Raw genomic sequence first — 14,482 nt, forward strand, 5'->3', positions numbered from 1 at the left:
TGATGGATTTATTTGGCTGTGTCCCCGCCCAGGAAAGTTACATCCAGTGAAGAGACAAAAACCACACCTGCAGTCGGCCGTGCTCGCACTCTCTTACTTTGCCCTGGATATCGATCACCATAAAAACTGTGCTTTAAAATAATTTTTAAATAATTTCTGCTTTTTGTTTAAAAAAAAAAAAATCATCCCCCACCCAAACAGCTTCACGCCCCCCCCCCCCCCCCCCCGCTCCCGTCTCACCTGCACGTGCCCACGCTGCCTCCCATCCATGGCACATACAAAGAGCAGGTCAATAAATAAAGACGCATGATGCTGCAGGGGGAACACGGGTCACCCCCCCCCCCCCGCCCCCAGCCCCCTCACCTCTGCTAATATGGAGCCAGGGGAGGCTAAGACTCTAGACAGGAGTTTGAGGGGGGAAGCGTGGCTGCAGCACTGACAGAATTCCCCCCAGGCCCCGAGAGCGGGTGAGCAGCAATGAGTTACCCTGAGGGTTTGGGGTGCTGGGGGGGGTCAGGGAGGATGGGCCAGGCAGGGTCTGGAGCTTGAGGAATGGTTTAGCTTTGGGGCGGGAAAGGCATGTCTGTGGGTTCAGCCAGCTCAGGGCACGACGCAGGGAGGCAAGGGAGGGAGCGCTTTGCTCCCACGATGCTTTCCTTCCCCACGTGTGCCTGCAGCCCCAGCTCCCCCTACCAGTGTGCGCCCATGCCTGGCTGACACCTGCACCTTCCTGCCCAAGACCCTGCCTCTGCAACCCCCTCTTGCCAGCTAGAGCCCCCCCATGAGGTCACAGCATCCCCATGGGCATGTCTGGCCAGGTGGGTACAATACTGGCTTTGAGCAGAGCTTAGGTCCCACTACAGAGTCCCTTGCTCCAGCAGCATTTGTGTCACCAAGTCTGGAGTTTCATGCCTGCCCTTCCAGTCCTGCCAATGCTTGGGCACCCCAGGCACATCAGGACTGATTTTGGGTGCCCCCCTACACCCATAGGCAGAGCCTAAAGGCAAGGCACAGTTCCAGTACCCGGATCACCCTCTTCCCAGCTTCCGTGTCACGTGAGTGGGAATGGCATCGCCTGCCCTCCCGCCCGGGCTGCCCAGCAATGGGCCCTGGGGCCCTTCTCCCAAAGCCTCTCCACCGGGTGCAGGCAGGCTGGGAGCCCTGCAGGAGCAGCCTGCAGCCAAGGGCTGTCTCCTCTTCCCTCTCCCCTTGGCCTATCAGACCTCCGTTGTTAGCTAATTCTGCACACGCACACGTACATCACACACACACAAATAGCAGCATGTGGATCCAGCCGGGGGCAACCCCATGTTCGGGGGGGGACCCTTTGTGCCTTCCCCCTGCATCAAGGAACAGGGGGTGAGGAGGGAGTGGTGGGCAGGGAGGAGGTACACCAGGCGCCCCAGTGCTCCCTAACTGGGAGGCGGCTGTGCCCCAAGCAGGCAGCTCTACACGGGCACCCAGCTTTGGGAGGGGGTGCTGGCCCCTGGTGAGCCGCCCCGCAGCCACCACCTCCACCAGCAGCACAGGCTGGGGCACACCCTCAGCTCTCCATCTGGGGTACCCCCAGCGGGTGGAAGCTGTCGGGGGGCAGGAGCAGCCTTCCCAGGCGGTAGAGCAGCCCCGAGTACCAGTGCACGCCGTCCCCCTGTACCCCTGGCCACCCCACGAGGCTGTGGTAGAGCCGAAGTGGCCAGAAGGCCAGCTGTGCCAGATGTTGCTCCTGCACCAGGGCGAAACACGAGGCCACCACACCGTCCACCACCAGCGTCCCGTGGCGCGTCAGCGGGGCATAGGCCCCCACATCCCTGCGGTCCCGCACCGCCACCACCTCGGCGGGCTGCAAGCCACCGCCCCCCGCCACCACCAGCACAAAGTGTCCGGGGCGCACGCGGCTGGCAAAGGTGGGGTGGAAGCGGGCGGCGGGCGCCGAGGAGTTCTGAGCCACAAAGAGCAGGTGGGTGGGGGTCAGCACCAGGCGTCGCGGCGGCTCCCGCGTCTCGATGACGTGGAAGGAGGTGAGGGCGCGGGGCTCCTTGTCCAGGAAAGCCAGGAAGTCGCTGTAGGTGGGCCTGCCCGCCTCGTCCATCGCCAGCACCCGCTGGCCCGGGCGCAGGGCCCACAGCGGTGTCCGCACACCATCCTCCAGCGTTGCCAGCGCCCGCCCAGGGAAGCAGCCGCCTGTCTTCGCAGCGGCCGAGTGCTCTGCACAGGGAAAGAGAGGACAGAGGGGTTACCTGTCTGACAGAACCCCAGCATCACCCCTCCGCGACACACAGAGACCCTCCCAGGCTGCCTGGCTTTGCCCACCTGGGGATAACCCTTCCGTGGCTTCACCAACAATCACGCGTCCCTTACACACCCCCAAGCCGTTAATCCAGGCTCTTTGGGTGTCTATTCCCCCAGCACTGTTTCACTGGGGGTGGCAATTGAGGGCTCAAGCCACACATGGCAGCATCTGCTTCGTGCTATGGTGCCAGTGCACTGCTCGGCAGACCCAGGTCCTGAAACCTGCTTAGCAAGGGGGGCAGGGCACAGCCATAGCCCCAGACGCACAAGGCAGTGTCAGGGGCACCCAAAGCTCAAAAGCAGGGAGGCAGAGCCCTGAGTCAATGTCAGGCTGAGGAGGAGAGTGCTCTGCATGCTCACATCATCCCCATCCCCTGTGGTGGTGGGCCCGGGTACTGATGGGGAGGATGCTACAAGGAAGTGTGCGCAGAGTGCAGCACCCTCCCACAGCACTGTGGCACCCCTTCACCCCACTCTGTAGCCCTGCTCCGTTCTGCCTGCTCACCCCTGCACCACACGTGCCAGCCAACCCCCTCTCTGAGCTGCAGGGAGATGTCACAGTTTGTGGCCATCATCAGGAAAAAGCCACCAGCTTTCTGGGCAGGGGTTTGCTAGCAGCTGTGACAGAGTAAAGCACCCAGACTCTCTGGACTTGTCCCCTGGGATGTGGCACAGCATTCCTACCCCTCCTCAGATGAAAAGATACAGTAAGACACCAACTATCACCAGAGTACCATCCTGGCACTTAGCAGGGGAACCCTGGCTTCCCAAGGAATGGCATTCATCTCCCACAGCAGCCCTGCTCTCCCAAGCCCCAGCAACCCCTATCTCAGCATCTATATGATGTCCTCCCACCATCTGCTAGGGTCATCTCATCCAGGGTCCTGCTCCTCGCCCTGCACAGTTCCAGCTTCTAGCTCCCAGCCCCTCCCTTCAGGTCCCTCTCCCAGCTCCCTCATCTAATCCCTGAGTGTCCCCACCCAGATGGCACTGCCCTCCATCACTCCCCAGCTCTGCACGGAGCCAAATCCCAGCCCCCAGGCCCATGAAGAGAGGCATCCATCTCTGGGACAGAATCCTTTTATTGCTCAGATGAGGTGCAGGGTCCGCCCCGGGCCTGCGCTGGAGGCCAGGTCCCAAATCCTGCACCCTGCATCCCCAGGCAGGTAGCAGCGCTGTGGGGAGGGGCTGGCAGGAGGGCAAGAGGGGCACCTGGCAGAAGCAGGGTGCACAGGTGCTGGGCACGGAGGGGTGCAGGGGGGGACCCGAGGAGACACAATACATATAACAGGCCACGCAGCCATCCGTACAAAAATAAAAGCCATTTACTAAGAGGCAGGGGCAGCCCAGCTGCCCCCTGTACACAGCTCTGGGGGGTGGTCGTGATAAGCACTGCACAGCCTCCACCACACACTCTTGGGCTCCCCATGGCCTCGGGGATAAATAGAGAAGACTCAGAGCCCCAAGGAGTCACTGTGCAGTGAGGGGGCTGTGGCCAGCCTTCAGAAGCCCTCCAGGGCCTCAGGGCCCCAGTCTGCTGCCTGGGTCACAGCATCCCTCTTCGGTTGGTCCCAGCATTCAAGAGCCTCCGTCCTTCTCCAGGGGCACAGCCCCACTCCTCTGGCCAGCCCCAAGGCTGGTCATGGTCCTTGCTTCGGAGCCTGGCCCCTCTCCTCCGGCCAGCCCCACCGGGCGCCCTGGGGCACAGAAGCCCTGGTCCTTCTCTCACGCTTCGTCCCTCTTCTTCCGGGGCGCGTCGTTCCCTCTCTGCGGCGTGATCGCCCCACCTCCATCGCCGGCCAGCCTTGCGCCTGTCCTGGCACCGGCACGGGGGAGCGGGTCAGCGCGGGGGCGCCGGCTGGCGTCTGGGGGGCTCCGGCCGCTGGCCGCGGGCTAGGGCAGTAGGACAGGCACTATAGTGCGGTGGGAGCCGAGCCCGGCGGCAAGAGACGCGGGGCGACACCGGCGCAGCAGCCCCGGCCCCACCGCGGCACATGGGGGCTCGGGCACGGCTGTGGGCATGTGTGTGCAGACACAGCCCTCCGCTGTGCAAGCGCTCCGTGCGCCCAGCCTGTCGCGACTCGGGCACGCCGGTGTCGGGACAGCAGCTCGGCCCCCTCCTGGCCGCGGGGGAGCGCGGCGGGCGCGGTGATGGGCCACTGCTGCCCTCTGCCGCCAGCGCGGCCGCTCCGCCGGCATCTGCAGCATCCCTGGCAGGGGCAGCAGCTTCCCCCCACACTGGGGCGGGGGGGCCGGGCACCCCACGCAATCCCTTCCCGGCCACGGGTAGGGCCGGCGAGCAGCGCCCCCGTTCACGGCGTGGAGCAAACAGCATCAGCACCCTCACTCCAGTCCAGCTGCCTCTGCCCTCAGCACCCCCAGCTCTGCCACCTTCCTCTGCACAGCGGAGAAGCTGTTCCCAGAGTACTCTGGCCTGTCCCTGCCTGGGTGTCCCTGTCCCCGGCCCTGGCCAGTCAGGGCTGGATGGATGCTGCTGCGACAGCAGAAGCCCAAGAGCTGCCAGCAGTGGAGGAGGGCAAGGCTGGATGGAGCTGAACATGGGCGGCTGGGCTCTAAGGGACTGCAAGGGCAAAGGCAGGGGAGACAGATGTGATGGGGAACAGGCTGTGGGAGAAGGGGATGTGGGGTGGAAAATGGAGAGGAGGTAGACAGGGTGGGTCAGGGTGCAGGTACAGGGGAGTGAGACAGAGAGTTTCCCCCATGGCAGTGCTGGCCACAGACGTGTGACTCACTCCCCAGCCGACTGTCTGCCCCAGATAGGGAAATCACCCTGCGAGAGCCAGTGTCCCCCAGGAGCACCCCACACAGCCAGCTGCAACAGTGGGACTGGCCCCTGGCCCTGCTCACTGCCCACCCCGGGCCTTACCTGACTTGACAGAGCAGTGGATGTGTGCCTTGGACTCGTAGTAGACCCAGTCGAAGCCAGCCTCCACGGCCAGGCGAGCCAGCATGCCGTACTTGTTTCGATCCCGGTCTGAGGTCGTGATGTCAACGGCTCGGCCCTCGTAATGCAGCGACTCCTCCGAGTGGTGCCCATCCTCATCCCAGCCCTCCGTCACCCGCAGCTTCACCCCTGGCCACTGATTCATGACAGAGATGGCCAGGGAGTTCAAGCGGTCCTTGCAGCGCTGCAGGGCAAAGGGGCAGAGTCAGTAAAAGCTTTTGGGAGTGCAGGGGTTAGCTGCATCGCTGGCAGGTTGCATCCCACCATGCTTCCGAGAAGCCTCTCTGGGTCCTCAGGCCCTTCAGGGGCTGGTCTAGCAGAGGAAAATCTGAGAACGAGCTGCCGTTTCCATCCCGTGCCCTCCAGACTCCCCGCAGTGCCTGATATGCCACTGTTTGATCCAGCATCTCCCAAGGGTGTACACCCCAACAGGGCACCCATCTCCTCCACCATCTCTCCCCCAGTTCCTGGGATGCTGGAGAGCCTTTTGGGCAGCACAGCCTGGGCTGGTGTGAAACACCCTATGCTTGCAGACACCTGCCCTGTGCTAGCATTGCCTCAGGGGCTCCCAGGTAACAGGAGGAGGACCCAGGATCCCCCAGGGTCTCCAGCACTATCTCCAGGCACAAATGAAACAACCTGCCCAGTCCTCAGTACTGCTCTGGATGGTCCTCAAGTCCTGAGGCACAAGGACACAGCACTGGGCAGCCTCATACCTTCATCTAGCCACTGCTTATGTAGGAAATGCCAAACCTGACCAAGAGCTCTGCTGTGCTGGTGCAGAAAGGATGGGGGGTGAAGCCCCCTCCGCTTGTCCACACTACAAGGGCTGAAAAGCCAGAGCTAAGAAACTGCAGCAGATCCCAAAAGCCCCACACCTGGTGGCCACAGAGGTCACCCAAGCAAGGCAACAGCCCTGCCTTATCCCCCTGTCGCAGTCCTCCCCAGCAAGCAGAGGGATACCAGCCCCAAATGCATGTGCTGCAGCCACCTTGCACTGCCCGCTTCCCCCAGCCACAGCTCCATCTCAGGGAGGAACCAAGCCCCTCGACTCTGGGCTTGGGAAAGTACAGCCCATGCTTCTGGTCCCTTTCCTGCTGCAAAAGGAATGAAGGAGAGCAAAAAAAGGTGCAGGAAAAGCAATACGGGAGCTTCAACGCAAATTCAGGTGAACAGGTGAGGACTGTGCAGCCTGGAAAGGAGATTCTGGGGGGTCCCAGAGAGCGCTATAAAAGCAGAGCAAAGGACAGAGCACTCATGACGAAGTGTGAGGTAGGTCTGGGAAGCATTAATGAAATGACTGGGCAGCAGCCTAAAAGCCAGCCGCTGCAGGGGATACCCAGCTCAGCGCTGGAACTCACCGCCACAGGACGTCATGGTGAGACACTTACAGCGAGCATGAACCACGGCTATAAAACCCAATGCTGATTATGCCCCCAGGCTCTGAAATGTCCCAGCACTGCTCCCATAGGGAGCTGACCCCCGAAACTGTGAGTCCTCACCCCATCCCCAAGTACTGCTCCAGTCCTGGGGAGGTGGGTGCTGCTGCTCTCAGGGAAGCCCGCTTGTGCTTGGCAGGGTCAGGGCCCCAGGAAGGGCAGTGCCAGGCAGGCCTTTGCCCCACATGGGGTGAGGGAGCACCTCTGCCCTCATCCCACGGCTGCCTGGGTGTGGGGAGATAAGCCAGGAAAGTGTTGGACAAACAGTTGCCAGGTGAGGGAAGGAGGAGGAAGGAGGGGAGCGACTTTTGTCCCCATCCAACCCCACTTGGTGCCACTTGGCACAAACAGTTCCCAAGGTCCCTGGACCCATGGGGACAATGCAAAGAGGGGCAGTAAGGGGGTTCAGGGTTGGAGGCAGGCAAGGAGCTCCCAATGCCTCCCCTATATGCCCCAGCCACCAATTCAGGAGTCCTTCTGCCGCTCCCTTGCCAGCACCCCACTCCGGGCACCCCTCATGCCCTTACTGCCAGCCCGCCTGTCCTCCAGGGGCACCCTGCCAGCACACGAACACCGAGACCCTCCAAGCGCTGTCCCCGTGGCAGGGACACTGCCCACCACCAGCTCCTGTGACCCACCTGGGCTGCCTTGTCTCCTGCCTGTGCCGATCCCTGTGCACAGCCCCAGCCCAAGGGTCCCACCTTCCCCTCCCCGCCGCAGGCAGCGCCCCGCTGCCGGTCAGCCTGCCCGGCTGGGCGCACAAACCCGAGCTCCGAACACCCTGTCCCCGAGCTGCCGGGCCCGGCGGCTATGCCTGTGCCTTTGGTGGCCAGCAGGTGTCAGAGCACGGGCAGGGAGCGGGCAGGGACCGGCGTGGAGCAGGTACCGACGGGAGAGGAGCAGGGAGCGATGAGCAGGGAGCAGGTACCAACGGGCGGGGAGCGACAGGGAAGGAACAAGTATCAGTGGACAGGGAGCAGGCGGGGACAGGCAGGGAGAGCAGGTACTAACGGGTGAGGAGCAGGCACGGGTGCACGGGGTAGCAGTGGACAAGGAGCAGGAAAGGATGTGAAGGGAACGGGTAGCTATGAGGAGGGAGCAGGCAGGGATGAGCAGCGGTAAACAGGGAGCAGGCAGTGATAGGTAAGGACAAGCAGGCAGGATGGGTAGGGAGCAGGTACAGGAGGCAGGGAGAAGACAACAAACAGAGAAGGGTAGCCAGAGATGAGCAAGGAGCAGGCAAAAATGGGCAGGGAGCAGGCATGGTCAGCAGACAGCAGGCACAGATGGGCACTACCTGCCCAAGGGCTCTGCTACCTGCACAGGTAGGCAGGGACCCATAAAGCCATGGTCATTGGCTATCTGCAGGCTCTGTGCTTGCTGGGGGATACAGGGAGAGCCCACCTCCTCCCCACACAGAGCCCAGAGGGCCTAGAGCATCCTCAGGGACCAGGGTGACCATGCCTGAGCAGTATGGTCCCGCTCCTGCCTGGGAGTGAACACAAGATCTCGCAAGGTGACAGCAAAGATGTGGAAATGCTGCCATGGCCCACGGGCCCTATAGGGCCGAGGCTGGAGTGGGATGTCCAAGCTCAGCGGCGTGGCACTGACCCCTGGCTATGGCTCACCCACCCCAGTGCTGTTCTGCTGCCCAGCCGGGAGGATGACACCCATGCAATAGGCATATAGCAGGGTTTGGGATGAAGGCGGGTGGTGACAGTGTGCAAGAGTGGGCACAGCTTGTCCCTGTAGTGGCACCCCCGTGCCACATGCAGGATGGGGCTTTGTCCCACTGCACTGAGCTGTGTGGTTCTATGCTGTCCCATGCACATCATGGTGGAGAGCCGGCGGATGTTAGGCTGGGATGATCAGAGATGTTCTCCTCACTGACCAACATCGGCATCTACTTTCTTGTGTCCAGACTGGGAACAGGATCATGTCTTATGGGGGAAGTTAAACCCCTTTAGAGAATGCAGCAGGTCTGGAAGGAAGGCCACAGCTCCAAGACAGGGCACCATCAGCAGGGACCCCAGGGCCATGTTGAGCAGAGATACACAGGACACCCAGGTGTAACCACAGCCTCAGTAGAGGGGTTGTGAATAGTGTGTCTGGCTGCAGATACCCAATGTCCACAGCCTGGTCAAGAGAAAAGGGATTCCACTAGCATCTCCACGCAAGGTGAGATTTCTCCCAAAGTAAGCTTGAGAGTCCTATCCCAAGGTTCCCATGACAAGTTCCTCACCACTGCAAGGATGGTCTCCACACCAGCTGGGCTAGCAGTGCCTGCAAAGGGTGATGGCTGGGGTAGGGAGAGGCTTGGGGCTGGGACTCCATGGGGGCAGGGGACCCAGGACATTCCTGGGCCAAGCTGCTGGGGAGAGGTGAGGCAGGCTCTGCCTCCAGCCTTATCTCAGCACCTCCGAGTGGGACCAGCAAGAGCAAACACACTGGAATTCTTGAGGAAGATGAAACGATAAAGGAAAGGCAGGCAGAGAGCAGCACTACCCACCCCCCAAAGCAGGCGGCATCTTCCGGCTGCCTGGGACACCCAGACCCTTGGACTTGGGGAAAGAAAACAGGTTTGAAGTGAGTCAACAGCAGTAAAAGCTGGTGCACTGGGGGAAGGGACAAGAAGTTGGGTCAATGGCCTTTCCAAACCATAGCAACACAGGGCATGGTGCCAAAGCTGGAAGTCCCATGTCTGGGAGCATCTCCCACAGCCAGGGGCAACAGACAAGCTCAGACAGCTGAGGGATGGCAGCAAGCTGCCAGAAGTCATGCCACCTCCACAGCAACAGGGACAATTCCCTGCAGGTCTGCCTAAAGCACCATGGTACCCATCAATGCATGGATGTGTGGTGGCCAGGGACCCTGCTGGGTAAAAGCCCTCACTTGGGCACCCCAAGAAGACCAGAGAGCTTCCAAAGGCAGCAGGACAGTAGGAAGTGTAGCAGGTGGAGCATGGAGCCCTCCCTCTCCCAGGGATGCATCTCCTAGGGATGCAGACACTGGCTGCATCAGGGCAGGTGGTGGGAGCACTCTCAAGAGCAAACTCAGCCTGAAGCACTCTCCTGCCTCCAGCTCAAGCAATACTATGTCACCCACCTTCCTGATGCATGGAGCAGCAGAGCTCACTGTTTCGAGTATCCCTGAATCTGTTCCCCAGGGGATGCACACTCCAGCCCAGTACCAGGGCTCCAGGCACCAGCAACTTTGACTTCTACAACTCCCCAAGCTTGGTGGTGCCTCAAAGGGATCCTGGTCCCTGTGCTTCAGCCCCTAACATAAGAACCACCCCGGAGTGTGAGCCCTGCCACAGGGACCTGCTCCTGGGACACACGGGGTTGCAGAGCTGTCAAACCAGCACCCGAACAGCTTCTCCTCCCACTGCTACCAGCATCTGGGTCAGAAACTATGGCCAGAGCCCCGCTCAGTGCCCACCACCACAGCTCACCCAGCCGTCAGTCGTGCACCGGGGGTGCAGCGGTCAGTAGGGTGGCCCTGGCTCCCATCCGCCTCCCCCGGGAGCTCACTCAGGCTGTAACCCAGTGCTGAGGCTGGTGGCCAGGTTTCTTAGCAAGGCCGTGCGGCTCCTTATCTGCATTCCTGAAACCCTCAGGCATTCTCCTGGCAATATTAAAACACAGAGTAACCTTCGTCCAGCATCATCCCCCCCTCCACTGCTGTCCTCTGTCCCCCCCACCTCTCCTTCCCACTGGCCCAGAACGCTTGTAAACTGACTGCAACTGGGCATTTGCTGTAACAGGTTGTCCCTGTCCCCAAGAGCAGCAAGCAGCCCGCATCAGGCACCTCTCACCATCCCACCCGAGACACACGGGCGGAGGGGGCACTGAGGCACGGCACAGGGTTTCGGCGGTCCAAGGTCAGCAAGGGCGCTCCGGGAGCCCAGCTTGCGGCTCTGCCTCCCGTCTGTCCTCCCTGCCAGCACACCGGGCTCTGCCCCGTCCCTCGGCTGCAGCGGGCAGGCTGCCTGCTCTGCCGGCCGGCGCACAGAGCACGGGGCAGAGGGCAGGGTGCTACCGGCTCGGGAACAGAGTGGCATGGCGTGGGATGCACCAGGGCAGGCCGCTGCCAGCTTGGAGGGCAGGGCGCTACCAGCTCGGGGGACGAGGGGACATGGGTTGTAGCACAGCAGGGCAAGGCGCTCCCAACTCCGGAGGCACAAGGGCACACTTCAGGGTGCAGCAGGCATAGGTGCCACAGGATCCGAGGGTCAGCGGGGCAGCGTGCTGCCATCTCGGGGGACAGGGTGCTGCCGGCTCCGGGAGCAGCGTGGTGCCAGCTCCGGGTCCGACGCGCTCAGCCCAGCCGAAGGGGCAGAGGTTTGCAGCGCCCGGTGAAGGGAGATGCCCGCGCTCCCCAGCCGACAGCCAGGGCCGGGCACCGGGATGCCGGGGCAGGACGGGGAAGCCGCAGCGCCGGGTCCCCCGCAGCTGGCCGCGCTGCCCCAGGGGAGCGGAGCGCAGGGCGCTCCCTAGTAGCCCCGGTGCCCGCCGATGCCCGACGCGGGGGTCGAAGCGGGCGGCGGCGGGACCGTACCTGGGTCATGAGCCTGTCGGCACCGGTGTTCTCCTCGTCCTTGAAGATGATGTCGGGGTTGTAGTTGGGCGTCAGCTCCTTGAAGCGCTCCGAGTTGCGCGCGATTTTGCCCTCGTAGCGGCCGCTGGCCCCCAGCGTCTTCTCGGGGACGTTGGGGCTGAACTGCTTGTATGCGAGCGGGATGAGCTTGCGGGGCGGGCGGCGGCGGCTGCCCACCACCCTGCCCGGCCCGCAGCCGCGCACGGCCGGCGCCAGCAGCAGCGCGTACCCGCTCAGCAGCAGCAGCAGCCGCGCCGGCTTCATGGCGAGGCCGGCGGCCCCGGGGCGGCCCGGGGGACCGGCGGCTCCGGGGGCCCCGCTAGGCTCTGCCGCCGCTCCCTCCGCCCGCCCCGGGGCTCCCCATGCGGCGCGCAGCCGGCGGCGGGCAGGTGCCGGTGCCGGTAGCGGCAGCGGCGGGGTGCGGCGGCTGGCCGGCGCGGGTGCGCTCTGGCTGCCCGGTGCGGCGGGCTGGCGTCGGCCCGCTCTGAGCTGCCGTGGCCCGGCGGCGGCAATAAATAGCGAAGGGCCGTTTGTTTTGGCAGGCGAGCGGGCGCTTGCGGGGCGCGGGGCTCGGCGCTGCTGGAGCCCCTCGCGGTTTGCGCCCCGGCGGTCAGCGTGGCGGGGCTAGAGCCGGAGCCGGAGCCGCCGCTGCCTGCGCTCCCCGAGCAGGAGTGAGAGGGGAAATTGAAGAGATCCGGGACCGGGAACCGCCAGGACCGCACCCTGCCCGTGTCCCAGCCTCCCAGCGCCCTCCCTCTCTCGCCTCCTCCCCGCGGAACCTGCCCCGGGCCGCCCGCAGCCTCCTCCCCCCCCGGCCGAGCCCCGCGGCCCGCAGCCCGCAGCCCACCCCGCCGGGGGTGCCCGCCGCCACCTGCCCCCAGGGACGGCTCCGCCGCCTCCCCGAGGCGCGCCGGTCCCGCCGCACACCGCACACCCCCTGCCCCCGGGGAGTCCCGCGGGGGCTGCCCCGTGGCGGCGTGGGCTCGGGGTGGCACCCCGGGGCTCCGGCCCCTGCCGCGCCGCCTGCTCGCCAGGGGCCCGGGCCTGCGGGCGGGGATCAAACAGAGCAGGGAGGCAGCTGGTTGAAATTTAACCACAATATTCTCGCTCCCCATTGTTTCCAGGGAGGCCCGATATTTCCACAACAGGATTATGGCATCTGATTAACTCGCTGAGACAACAATGAGGGGCTGGGATGGGCTTCCCCTTCTAGCTGCCAAAAGGGGAAAGTAAATACAACACCCTGATTTCAGGAGCGAGGGCTTGCAGGGCCCCCCCGGTTCTCCCCCAGCTGTGTGCCGGGGAGGGGTCCAGCATGGCTCTGCTTGCACCCTCTCGCTCCCTAGCACCTTCCCAGGTGAGACAGTGCCTTGGGATGCCCCTGTGCACACAACTCTCTCAGGGATGTCCCCTTGGTATCACTTTAGCGGGCACAGGGCACAGGTCACTCCCAGGGATACACAGAGGCCAGGCTGGAATAGTCCGGCCAGGCGTCCACCTCTGGCTGCGGGGCTGTGCTGGCCTCAGCAGGACCAGGCAGCCTGGGCAAGAGGGGTGCAGGCAGGAGAGCTATAGGACAGGACAGCTTAGGATGCTGCTACCCAGTGGCTCCAGTGGACCATTTCCTTTGCAGGAGCTGCAGGCAAAGTGCAGCTGGCCAGAGGTGTCTCTATCAGGTTTTCATACTCAGCAGCCACACTCTATCAGGTTTTTGTACTTGTTTTGGGCACCCAGTGCCCAGAGCCACTGTGAAGGCTGGTGAGGAGCAGGAGGGTCTGGCCAGCAGCCCCAGGCCACCTCACTTCCACATCTCCTCAGCTGATCAGTGGAGTATCCTGAGGGCATCAGCAGAGAGAGCAGAGGGGACGTGTCACAGCAGTACTCCCCATCCCTGTCCCTGGCTTCCCAGGGCTACAGAAGGGACACAGCTTTCTGTGCATCACTGGCACAGGAAAATCGGAGCCTGGGCTAGGTCTGCAGGGTCCTCATGTGCTCTGTGCTCTATACTTCCACCAAAGCAGAGAGCCCAGCTTCCCACTATGCTCATCACTGCCACAAGGGAGTGTGGAACAGGTTTATCTGGGATGACGCTGGGTCAGGGGAGTGCAGCACATCCCTAGGGAGAAGTGCCCATGGCTGCCAATGACCCAAACCCAGAACTCCAAATAGCCTCTGCAGCCTGCCAGCATGCAGTATGCATGCCACATACGTCTGTCGCTTTCCCATCAGCTCCAGCCTGACAGCAAGCAGCATAGCCCTACCTTCACCGGTACAACATGCACGTCCCATGGAAACCCAGGGGTGCAGACAGGGAGCTGGGTTTGTTTGTGACAGCAGCTCCTATCCAGGCAGGGGCCCCGGCATCCTGCACCCGCTCTGGCCACAGTGAGCAGTGACAATGTTCTGTCACTGGGTGCAGAGTCCATCTAGCATTCCCAGCACCAGACTGTGTCCCTGACAGGCAAAACCCACTGGCGCACAGAGCCAAGTGGGACAGGAGCCCCAGGCATGACAGGGCAGCCAGAGCTGGGGTTGTGGGGCGGCACCTGAAGGCTGTGACAGTGTCCACCTAACCAGCGGTGAGGGGGAATTTCTGCTTGGGGAGCCGATGGGAAGGAACACTTGCTGCTGCAGCGCTAAGTCACAGGGAGGAATTACCTTCCAGTGGAGGTGTGAGGGATGCAGCATCCATCCCTCTATCGTACAGCATCTCCCTCTACACTCAGCCATTCTCAGGCAGCACCGGGACACCCAGCCACCACTCACTGCTCCTGCCTGCATCCCCACTGTGACCAAGTCCCTCCTTCCTCCGCACCTCAGCCTTCCCCGGCACAGCACCCCTGAGCGCACCGCGTCCCGCAGACACCTCGCTGTGCCGCCAGGGCTGCCCGGCGCAGGGGCCCGGCGCTGGCACAAGGCCCCACAGGGCTGCCCGGGGCCGGTGAGCGGGCGGCGGAGCCGGGCGAGGCAGTCTAGGTGGTGCTATTTCTCCACTTTTGCACTGGATGGGTTTGGGATTTTCCTCTCCCATTCGCTGCCTTCCTCGTCTTCTTCTCCTTTTTTTTTTTTTTTCTTTTCCTTTTCTAAAAATACTTGACAGCGATTGAAAGGTCCCTTTAATCGAGGCCACAGAGCCCTTATTAAGGGCACGGGTCGGGGTGCTGGGCCGTGCCCGGCATAACGGCTTCAT

General features: G+C 63.0%; 1 protein-coding gene across 1 annotated transcript; it reads right to left on the minus strand.

Moving 5' to 3' along the window:
• Positions 1-234: 234 nt before the first annotated feature.
• IHH (Indian hedgehog signaling molecule) lies at positions 235-11,638 on the minus strand. Its single transcript, XM_065672860.1, has 3 exons — positions 11,254-11,638; positions 5,177-5,438; positions 235-2,205 (listed from the first exon to the last, which is right to left on the minus strand). The coding sequence occupies exons 1-3, from the start codon at positions 11,554-11,556 to the stop codon at positions 1,544-1,546; spliced, it is 1,227 nt and encodes a 408-aa protein (XP_065528932.1). The 5' UTR covers positions 11,557-11,638; the 3' UTR covers positions 235-1,543.
• Positions 11,639-14,482: the final 2,844 nt, after the last annotated feature.

The sequence above is a fragment of the Lathamus discolor genome, chromosome 3 (genome assembly GCF_037157495.1).
Source record: "Lathamus discolor isolate bLatDis1 chromosome 3, bLatDis1.hap1, whole genome shotgun sequence".
NCBI lineage: Eukaryota > Metazoa > Chordata > Aves > Psittaciformes > Psittacidae > Lathamus > Lathamus discolor.

Coding starts and splice junctions, on each gene's coding strand:
- IHH (XM_065672860.1), bottom strand. CDS start 11,556: ATGAAGCCGGCGCGGCTGCTGCTGCTGCTGAGCGGGTACGCGCTGCTG. Junction 5,439..11,253: donor CCGACAGGCTCATGACCCAG/GTACGGTCCCGC, acceptor TTTGCCCTGCAG/CGCTGCAAGGACCGCTTGAA. Junction 2,206..5,176: donor CCACTGCTCTGTCAAGTCAG/GTAAGGCCCGGG, acceptor TTCCCTGTGCAG/AGCACTCGGCCGCTGCGAAG.